The sequence below is a fragment of the Gordionus sp. m RMFG-2023 genome, chromosome 1, assembly GCF_954871325.1.
Source record: "Gordionus sp. m RMFG-2023 chromosome 1, tfGorSpeb1-WG-v2, whole genome shotgun sequence".
Taxonomy (NCBI): domain Eukaryota; kingdom Metazoa; phylum Nematomorpha; class Gordioida; order Chordodea; family Parachordodidae; genus Gordionus; species Gordionus sp. m RMFG-2023.
In genome coordinates this window covers 83,419,060-83,431,162 of record NC_088775.1, presented here as the reverse complement: position 1 = coordinate 83,431,162, position 12,103 = coordinate 83,419,060, and the positions used below count along the sequence as shown (strand labels likewise).

General features: G+C 27.7%; 1 protein-coding gene across 2 annotated transcripts in view; it reads right to left on the bottom strand.

The window, feature by feature from the left end:
- The window catches only part of LOC135922943 (fermitin family homolog 2-like), a 29,817-nt gene that overhangs the window by 16,303 nt on the left and 1,411 nt on the right, over window positions 1-12,103 (bottom strand). The window contains exons 2-3 of one of the 2 annotated variants that reach the window (XM_065457490.1): window positions 7,833-8,066; window positions 3,703-4,091 (exon numbers count right to left, since the gene is read on the bottom strand). In XM_065457490.1, coding sequence (XP_065313562.1) covers window positions 3,703-4,091; window positions 7,833-8,066 — 623 coding nt within the window. The remainder of the gene's footprint in view (window positions 1-3,702; window positions 4,092-7,832; window positions 8,067-12,103) is intronic. The other variant, XM_065457491.1, reaches the window with a different exon arrangement.

Below are 12,103 nucleotides of genomic sequence, written 5' to 3'. Positions count from 1 at the left end.
AAATAATTTACGCCTAATTTTATTCAAGTCAAGGTAAATATTTTTTTTTATAATAATAAAATAATTTTTTTTTAAAAAAACACTCCAATATTGGATATGAAATGTAAAACTAAAATAAAATGTATTTTTTATATATATAATATAACATACATAGTAGAATAAGTCAAAGCCGTACAATTAGAATTATGTATGCAACATTCAAATTCATATTATAATATATTCCATATTTAATTTATTTACATTATTTTATTATAATTATTAAGATAATTATTTCTTCTATGTATACCTAATAATAATAATAAAACAATTAATTAATTAACTAAATAAAACAAATTAATTACCGAGATAAAGAAAATGTATATAAGTATTTTGAACTTTTAATTTTTCATTGAAATTATACATTACAATTACTTTATATTTTACTTTATCATATGAGTTATTTCGAATATTTAAGAATAATTTCAAATTATACAAAGAATTTTAAAATTTATAAATTCAATAAATAATAAATAAAATATTTGACTCGAGTTAAAAAAAATTGACATTCATTCATTCGTTTTCTCGTAATTTCTACTTTCCTCGTTGAAAATAATTATTTCGAATTGTTGCATATTTTAGTCCTGGCTCAGTTGTAAAAAAAACATTCGTTATTTTTTTTACACACTTTAAGAGCTCGTCCTGGCATGATTTTTTATGTTACATTTAAAGCTGTCTAAGGATAATTGCAATGTTAAAAGATAGGAGGCTAAAACTGTTGGGTTTCTATGCGCATAACTTTAGTAAGTCCGAAACGCTCAGAGCCCTGCAAAGTGAGAGTACCAATTTTTTGTTCCAACCCGATTTTAAAAAAACTATAATTTTTCACCCTGTTTATTAGATATAAAGTAGGAATTTCTTCCGTACTATTTTCCATTTGTATTTTCTTTGGGTCTCGAATTCATAAGCTCAAATATTTTCAGAAATTATCTTTTAAATTTGGATTTTTATATATATAAAAATCTGAAGCTTATTTTGGAAAGATCTTAGAAGAAAAAAACAAAACGAAATGTAGAATATTAAACATATTTAATTTAACCTGATGTAAGTAATAGAGTCTTAAGCCACTCAAAATATAAATTACAATCACTGGAAATTGTTAATTTTGGGAAATGGAAATCGCGTAAATGAATAAGTGACTTATGTTAGATAAAAAAATGACACGTGATTCATAGATATTTAGATGGAACAAAAAAATGATCCTTGTGGATATTTCTAATATTTAATTTTCCGAACCCACAACCAGCGCAGGGATCTTAGAAACGACTCTCAAAAAAACAGTCTCAATTTTTCTATAAATAGCGAATGAAGTAATTGGTTAATTGAACTCATGCATTCTTTAAATTTATACTGAATTATGCCCGAGGCGCCATGATGGGGTTTAAGATAAAAAATTAATTAAAAACTATAAAAATATGATTATGATATTCCTAAAAATTTTAATTTTTTTTTTAAATTGGATATTTACCTTTTGAGAAAAAAAATACAACCAAAAAAAATGTATATTCGATTTAATTTATTTTATCGGCGATTTCGACACGGGTAATAAATTTTAATGACTAAATTTTAATTTATGCATTAAATTTAAACATTTAAATCATATACTATATAATAATAATATATACAAAAGAGTATATATACATATATAATGGTAAATAATGGCAAAAAAAAAATTAAATGATAATTTATATTTCGTATAATAGATTTTTAAATGGTTTATTAAACCTTTTTTTTTCTTTCTTTCTAAAATACGAAATATGCATATAATTTATAAATAGCCTTGGTGATGCGTCCCTGCCTTCCATAGATGCATCAATACTTAGTGTTGTTAAAAACTTAGATTGACTAAATAAGGGTTTAATCAAACAAATATTACCAATCCCTGAGATTTCGTCAAAAGAGGGTTAAAATCGTCTGCCATATTTTGGGAAGATCTCGAGCCTTAGGTAGAAACTAGAGATCTGCAAAAGTAGGGGCCGGGCCGAGTACGGGCCTATTTTTTTTTTAAAAATCGGGTTTTAGCTGGGCCGGGCCTAATATATTTAAAAAAAATTAGGGCCGGGTCGGGTCTTGAATTTTTGTTGAATATATCTAAATTTATCAATTTTATGTTGAATTTTTTATGTAAAATAAAAATATTTGATTTTATTTTATAGAAACCAGACGCCATTTAACATATATCTTTTATCTTGAGTAATTATAAAAATGAATTTCTATATTTAGATAAATAAGGGCAGGGTCGTGGTAGCAAATTTTTTTAAAAAATATTTCGGGTTCGGGCCGGGCCAACAAAGAAAAATTAGGCCTGATGTAGATCACTAGTAGAAACTCAAATTTAAAGACCTTATTTAGATTTTCCTATAGTATTTTTTAAAGATTTTTTTAGTTTACACGAAAGTAAAGTTTAATTGAATCACTAGAATTCACTAGCCTGCGAAAAATATAATAAACTTTAAGGATGTCACAGGACGAGATTTTTAAAATGTTACTAAAAATTATCTTGATATTTATAATACAGCCAATTATCCAGGAAAATGTGAGAAAGAGGGAGAAAATAAACAGCTTCAATCTAAAATTTCAATGAAATCAAAATTTTCAAGTTAATATAAGATAATATTCGAAATCAATAAAATTAGCACTAATTGTCTCATCACTACTTATTATACCTAAAATAGAAACAAGTTTTAACACTTTGAAAAGATGTGTAGCGTATGCATTTTAAGGTATCCATCACAATCAATTCATAAACAATGATAAATTTCTTCCGAAATTATTTCAATATCTTCAGAAAAATCAAGAGATAGCAACTAGCATTTAATGTAAATTTATCATATTTCAGTTCTATAATTAAATTTATTTTTAGGATAGTAGTTCATAATTTAGAAGTTGTATTCACAGTTTGTTTTAGATACGGCATTACTATACCAAATTAGAAACTATGCAAAAATTTTATATTAAACCTTGCAAAATTGCATAAAAACAGGCAAAACCGCATATTTTAAACTGTACAAAATATTATTCCTGAACCGAGCAAAATGACAGAAAAGCTGTAAAATAAAAGCACAAAATGCTAGCAAAAAGATGAAAAATATGCAAAGGAGACACAAAATGTGCAAAAGGCAGTGAAATGACCCCAAAGCATTAAATAATGCAATGCATGATAAAAGCAAGCAAAATGGGCATAAATCACGAAGCCCAAAAAACGCATTAACAAAATTTTTAAAAAATATGCGAAATGATGCAAAATATGGGAAAACAAAATGACATATAGGAAAATTTTTTTGAATACCCTATCACATTGTAAAAAATACTTTTTGTCAATTCATACAAGCGCTCCAGATGATAGACGAATAAATAATGATAATATTGATGATTTATATATACTTTGCCTTTTTCAATAAATATGTATCGGTGCCTGGTTCCATTCAGACTTTTCCTTATTACTTACTGCTTTTCCTCCAGGATTTTTAAATATACAGAACCCATTTGTAAAACCAAAAGGAAAGGAAAATAAATTTTACTTTACAACGGGTTTAACCCGATTCAGTTATAAAGGTTAGTTTAACTTTAAAAATAAAAACAGTTGGCAAGTCTCATCTGAACTGAATCTTACTATTTTTATGTATTCAATTCCTAGTTTTAAAACGATATATAAACAACGTATACCGTTCCGTTTTGTTGTCGGCAATGTCTTAATCCATTAACGGGCATGGTAACCCTGTGCTCGGGCGTGTAAAACATTTTCCCACCAGTGATCCCATTATTCGTGGCATTATGGTCGTTGCTTCTAGTGTGGTGGCTTTCTTGCTGTTTCCTATCCAAGCTTTGTCCGTAGGAGGTTGAAAGTGTGCCGTAATTGTAGTAAAGAGATTCGGGTCGATCGGAATTCGAATCGAAGGATTTATCGGCCCCGTCTGTGGCGTTCGTCTTCTTTTTGGACATAGATGTCGAACCTAAGCTAGAACGGGATGTATTACCGGACCGGGCTTTGCCGGTCCTAACGTATCGTTTGTCGTAAGCGCGACTAAGGGAACATTCCTCGGGATATCTCAGACCTATTATCAAATTGAAATTGTTTTAATAATACAAAGCTAAAAAAACTCGATTCCAATCTATTTTACAGATTTTCAAAAAATATATATGATATGAAATGATGGTCACGAATCGTGACGAAATCGACGTTGACAGATCTCCCAATTTTATTTAATGAAATCTATGTTAAATTTTTGGAATTTCTAGAATTATATTTTGGACATGTTTATATTTTTAAAAAAGTTTATAAAGTTTCAAAAGTTTGAGAATCGTGTTTTTTGATATTTTGGATTTGACCTAAATCAAACTCTGCATTTATGGATAATTACGAATGCGTAATGCAATTCACAATATTTAATAGGCTATATAAAGATGTTAAAAAATTCTAAATTTAAAGGTAAAATATTTTTTTTCCTCCTCCCTATCTCCAGGCCCTATATAACATTTTTTAAAAAAAATTTTATTTGGCAAAACAATAATCATTTATAATTCATTCCTAAATATTTTTGAAATAAGAAATTTTTTTCAAAAAAAACACACAAACTTATTTGCCTTATATATAAGTGCATTTGCATACTCATATTATGTCATATTCAATTTCAATTGTACAAGTAAAACATTATTGCGTAAGGTTTATAATCAAAGTTCAATCACATATATATAACACCAAAAAACTATAAAATCTCTTATCAAAGAATCATTAAAAAGTACTCCTAATAAATGAAATAAAAATTGATCTCGAAAATATTATTTTTTTAAAAAAAAGCTCCTCAGAAACCTTGTAATTTAAAATTTAGTTATGAAATATTTTATCATTTCATTTTCAATTATTTTTTCACGAAATTTACGTTTTTATAAAGATCGACCCTAATTGGTCGGACAACAATTTTCGGGTGTAGGATGCAAGGCTCAGTACATAATTATCCTCTTATATACCAAAAACTTGCCGTTTTTTTTTAAAAAGACGCATGCGCCTACAATATTTTTCTATTTGACCAAAAACCTTTTTTTAGCCGTCACTGATAATAACAATCCTTTCGGCATCATCAATTCCACCAGCCCAGGTGGTTTAGTTCGAAGTCTCAGATAAATTACATTCTTCAATTTTTTATTTTATTTGGTCGTCCTGTTTCAACTTATCAATTTCCTATCCCGCTACTTTCTTTATCCAGTATATCCTATCTTTCCCCTATGAAACAAACCTACTTTTTCTTCATCTTAGCTTAAAAAATTAGAGATAATCAATCTTTCCTTATAAATTTTCCATTCCTCGCATGCTTGCTCTTAGATTTATCCAGGATCTGAGCAACCTCATTTTCAATACCTTTAGAGCCCTGCACGATCGGACTGACACAAAAATTTGTGCTCGGTAGGATTCGGACACGAATTTTTTTCTTAAATTCGGGTTCGGGTTTGAAACATTCATTATGCATGGCTCTAATTACAGCTGCTTAAATTATATTCTAATTTTTCGCGCAACCCAGCATTCAGCTCCATACAATAAAGTCGGACTAATCACTGCTGGGGATCTTATATTCTTTCCCCAATTGGATTTCAACCATAACTCCTTCATTTAAGAGTCCCTAAATATTTGAAGGAATGAACCCCCTCCCCCCAATTCGGTCAATCATCTATTTCCACGTGACGTTCTATCTTTTCGATACCAAGGATCAATTTTTAGAAACCATATAGGTTATTTATTTTTATTTTTTTCCACCATTACATGATCCACCATAGGTTTGGGAAAATAAAGTTCGCGAAGCTAAATGGTAATCTCGCATTGCTCTAAAAAAATGACCAAAGATATCAATATGATTATTAGTTTAACGATTCATTTGTAAAGAATGTAATTTTATTTGTTCAACTCCTTTTTATTTCTTATCTTAACATATAAATATTATAACGATTATTAGTTATATTATACTAATTAATTCATTCGTGTTAAAGAAAAAAAAATTATGAAAAGCGTGAAGAAAAATAATAATATGAAGAATGTTTGCAAGTCGGTAAAGTACCTGGCTAAAAAAAATAAATTCGCGACTAATTTTTAAAACGTAAATAATATAAAGCAAGAAATGGTAAAACGAATAAATTTAAAAATTCCTTAACACCGCAAATTTAAGGTAAAGTGGGGGGAAAAAAATAAATAAGATTTAAGGAATGGATCAACACTAGTTTATAATCCTTCGGTGACTTGGGTTGAGTCAAAGACGTCATCTTTAAATTACTACTAAATTTCATGGAAGTTCTAGTTATAGGCGTTCGGGTCCTTTATACCTAGCTTTGATCCTTAAATCGGAATCACGGAAAATGACCTCGATAAAAATACCTACGGACAAAAACACCCCAATTATAAAAAAAATCAAAACGCCTAAAAACGCGATTTCAACTAAGACATTGCCATTGAGTTCGATGAAAGTGGGGGGGGGGCTAGGATGCAAAATATTTTTTATTTAAAAATGATCCACCCTCTTGTTTCTTGCCAATAATAAAGTGCTTAATCTCAGTTCATTCCAATTTATACCATATATATTCTATTTTCATGATGTGATGTATAAACTACTCTTCGTATCACGGTTATTTAAAAGGGCAAAATAATATTGAAGATTAATAAATCAATGAATCTTTTCAATATACTCGTCAGAGAAATAAAATTCTGCGGTAAAAAATGGGGTTAAAAGTTAATCTCCCCTTATTAAGCGTTCAAATTTCTTTTTCATAAGAAATTTTCGTATAGTGCCTTTTGGTCCGAGGTTCATTATGTTCTAGTATGTTCTACAACATTTCTGTCCGAGATTCAATAAGTTAATTTATTTATCGCACGCGTTTTTTAAGGTGATAAAAAAGAGTAAATAAAAATATCGTAAGGATCAATCGCGTCATCGTCCCACTTCATTAATTTAGTTTTGTGCGTTTTATTTTATTATTATTTTTTTTTAATTTTAATGGAGACAACATTATAAATAAAAATAATTCATTAAAATAAAAAGTAATGACTAATGAATTGTAAAAAAAAAGATGCTTTTTATTAGATAAAAGTTTTTTTAAAAAAAATTTATTTTTCATAAATCGTTACAAAAAAAAACTAACGGAAACGCAAAAACATAAAAATTAGTTATGGAAATCGATAATTATATTAGTTTTATTTTTCCTTTTGTAATAAAAAATATTGAATGAAAATTAAAATAAAATCTAATATATCCATTTTATATTGAATTTAATATAATTATTATTATATCATATTTATTATTTTGAAAATCAAAAAAATCAATTTAAGGGATAAGTGGACTCACTTCAATTCTCATTCAAATCTTTAAATTAAGTGTTTTAATAAAACAAAAATCAATATGGCCAACAGCTTGCGACATTGTATTTAAAAATAAAGGGAAAGTGGGGGGGGGGGTTGCTTTAGCACTCAAAGCTATTAGGTAGCGACACGCCCCTGCAACAAAATGTTTCTTATTTTTCTTGAGCGATTTTAATTCGCGAGCCTTCCTTTTCCTAGAAAATAACTTAATTTTTTGGATGGAACATTCGTGCAACCTCTGAATGAGTTGATGAAAATAATTTATAAATTTTTCCAACCGATTGAAGGTAATCTAGCATGCCAATTAATCGCTTTTTTAAAATTAATTATAAGGTTGGCCCCCATTTAGCGGAGCCCGATAACTAATATAATAAGGCAGAAGTGTTTAGGTTAGTGAATTCTTCCACCCCATTGGTTAAATAGATTGGGTATAAACAATAAATTTTTAGGTTATAACCGAGATCCTTGCACACGTGGGTAACGACGGAATAGGTGGGAATGGAAAAATTAATGGACATAGTTTGCGATTTGAAATCCGGCGTTTGAATCCTGAGAAATTTATGAATAGGGGTAAATTGGATATGGGCGTTAGCTTGAACCCCGTATTGATCTAGCGTATTTTTGGTCCGAAGCAACCATGTGTTTTTCTGGGGCCACCATAGGGCGTAATCAGACCAATCTCTAGGAATGGCTTTTGAAAAAATGTATAAAAATGTAAACCATAAGAATCCTTAACCACGTAAAAAAATTGATATATTTATAAAATAACAAAAACTTAAGATCAAGAAATAGGAAAGGGGTTTTAGGCTTATGTCCAAAATCCTTTAATGAATTCGGAAAGTTTTAAAACATTTTTGAAATTTTCTAGAATTAGGACATGTTTTGATTTTTATACTTATAATTTCAAAAGTTAGCAAATCGAATATTTTGGTATTTTTGGACACAGCCTTGAGTGGACATTGAAGAAATAATTTTTATATCAAAAAAAGTGTTTTAACAAATCGATTGTCGCCATATTCTTTCTTGACTGAAAAAAAAACAGACATGCAGTCCCGGCCCAAAACCGGGTACACGGGTAGAGCCGTAAATTTTTTTAATAATCCGAGACGGGCCTAGAAATAGGGCCGAATATTTAAAAGGTTATTATACAAATAAAATAAATAGTAAAGTAAACTTGAAAATTGTTGTATATTAAATGATAAATATATCACAACATTTATTGACTTCTCTTATTTCCTATAACATTTCAAAATCATTTTATCGAAAAATTTTTATATTCCCTAGGCCGAACCAAATAAAAAAAATTTTACTGCCGGGCCGTGCAATAAAGAAAAAAGTAAATAAAAATAGATCTCATGTCCTTTAGATTTTCGAAATAAATTATTTAAAAGTTCAATCCATTCAAAAAGCTAGATTTTGCAAACCGGAACATTTTCAAGGCAAAGGAAAAGAATGATTTTTAAATTAAAATAGATGATTAATTCTTATATTTAACAAATCGATGATAATTACAAAATGTTTAGGGAGGAATATGAATAAGTTAATTAAAAGTAAAAAAATGTTTAAATATTATATTAAAAAAAAAAATAAGCTACATCACATTCACATTACTAACATTATTTATTTTCGTAAAACATATGGTACATGCATTCTAGTTTATAAAAGGTTTTTTTTTAAAAAAAATATATAGAATATATTGCAAATGCAATGGTTGGAGATTGGAGAAACAGGAATATAATAAATTTTGCGATATTTTATAAATATATTATATTATTTAAATTTAATTTTTTTAGTAATAAAAGAAAAGGGGGGGGGGGGTAGCAGAGTTAAAATAACTTTTATATTTCAGGTGCGGATGCAAAATATTCGATGTCTATATTATACAATCCGCGACAATTGCGAATAATATTAATTAGTCTATCACTTTATACTTCCTTTGTTTCAAATTTTAATATTTAAATTATCAATATAAAATTTCCCTTCATATATTAAAAAAAAAATCTCCATTTAAGAAAATAATAATATTTTCGATAAATTATATAAAAAAAGAACGTTTTGTTTCAATAATTGCAGCTGTGATTTGATAAGATGTTACATAACAATTTCAAAGAAAAAAAACGCACGATTAGAAAATTGTTGCAATTGTTATTGAAAAAAAATCAATAAGAGAAATTTTTTTAAACACTCTAACCCTAAATGACCATTGGGCTAAAAGATCGGGGGGGGGGAGTGTAGTTTGGAGATCACAAATGGCGCGGAATTCGAAATGACAAATAGTGGTGAGTAAACATTGCGATGGATCGCAAATCATGAGATATCAGAGTTTAAACTATATATAAGGCAATCTCGTGTGGGTAAAAATTTATAAATAATTTATATTTTAAGGTACACTTTATCAAAAAAAAGTTGAAACGCTTATGAATGGAAGTGAACATTTTTACTAAATGTTTCTGATTTGGGTCTGGTACTCAATTTACAAGGTGAGCGAATCATTGTTTGACTTCGATACAGGCGAGTAGTCAGTAATCTTATAAAGGGGGAGAGGGAGAGTTTTTTTTTTAAATATTGAAATAATTTTTTTTGTAAAATTTTTTAAAACTAATTCTCATAAGATAAAATTTTTTGAACTGATCATACTTAAATAATAAAAATTTGGAAAATATAAAATATTAACGAGTGGTATTAAAGAATTATAGCTATTAAACCGATATATAAATCGCAGTAAAATATAGAATAATACATTAATTATAAGATGATTTTATCGTTCAATAAATGAAAATTTAATCTTCTTTTCGATTGCGTCAATTTTTCAATAATTTGTTTTGTGTTGGAGATTAGATCTCGATGTATATTAAGTAAGGCTAGTCCATTCAATCGATTTTAACATGCGCTTTTGAGATAGGTTTATATTCTCTGTAACGAACAAAAGGTCCCCTCATTTGTGCTTGTACAAATTGGTATCGTTGCCGAAATATACAGAAATTTAAATATATTTGGAAAAACTACAAAATATATTTTAAAGTATGCAATGCTTCCACTGCGTTTCTTGGAGGATCAACTACTAAAATTAATCTTCAACCCCAAGATTTAAATTCTGAAATTAATTGGGCCTTCAGATAATTTATATCCTCTAAATAAAATTTAGCCAAATATTTAATTTTTTTTTAATATCAAGATTTAATATATCCTCAGATCAGAGGGAGTTTATAGTATTTGTATGGAGCCATTTGATGAATCACAAATCGTTCATTGTTCATTGATTTGAGTGAAAAATGAATCCAAAAATGGAATGAAAACGATTATTTTGTAGTCATCAATTTAATTTTGAACGATTTGTTTGTCTAGGTGAAAGTCGAGGCTTGCGAATCTCAAAATCATATAATTTCAATCACATAAATCTAGTGAAATTCATAATATAATTCAATTCTTATTTCAGCCAAACCCATAACATTTTTTTTTTGGAAAATATGCAAAAAATTGTTGTGTAATTAGATAATTTATTAATACATTCCAATGCTGTCGTATTGAATCTAATAATGTATCTGCTTTAGATGAAAAAAAAATCTGGTTTAAACTAGGGATATACCGATATTTTTTATCGGATCAGGCCGATATTATCCTTTTAAAATATCGGTTATAAGCCAATATAAAATTTCCCGATCAGATAAATGGTTTAATTATTAAAAACTTATAATTTCATAATATATTTGTTTGTTACTTATTATGTAAATAGATTAATGTTATTATATAAATAGGTGATAATATCAATGAAAATTTTTTTTATACTTTTAGATTCATAAATATAAACTATAACTGATCATTATAATATATTTATATGACTACTTAAACTTATGTTATGGAATAGTTAAATTATGGATGTTATATTATTAAAGAGTATATAAGTTAAGTAGATATAAGTAGTGAGCAAAATCGCTCCATTTGACCCAATTTTTAAAAACGACTAACTCAATATTTTAACTAAAAAAATATTGCCTACACTGCAGTTCAAAGCTTTGTGCTAGCTATGAGCAAAATCTTCAGGGCATAATATTTTTCTTGAATGGTGAGTTAGCCTTTTTAAAAAATCGACTCAAATGGAAAGATTTTGCAATACTAGAAGTATGCAATAAAAATTAAAACGATAGTTGTTACAGAATACAAAATCAGATAAAATATTGGATTAATATCAGTAATATCGGATCAGATTGTTGTCCAAAAAGTGGTATTAAACCAATCTGATTTTCTCTAGGGGTAGTTAAAATATATTTTGATTAATTAAACTTTAGCTCTATTTATTTTCAACTATCCTTTTAACTCTCTTATTAAAATTTCCATTTATTTTATAAAGATGAATTGAGTGAAGCAAAGAGTAAATTAAATGTTTGTTATGTAATGCCGAATCACAATGTTTAATTATATTCCTAAATGTGTTTCTTTTTACATATGACTATTAAACAGTCACATAGTATAATTTTTAACCTAATTTAAGATGTATATTATTTTGACACTTGTAATTTTAATTGTGCTAAATACTTTGCAATTCACAATTCATGAAAACATATTAAATTTTTTTAGGATATGTGTCTGCTTTAACACAATCTGATATGTTCGAAAAAAATTTGCCATTGAAAATGGCAGTTATTTAAAGATACCTTTTAAATGTACCAAAATACAGTTATTATTATATCATATCTCATTAAGATACATTATGGTAAAACCATTACATTC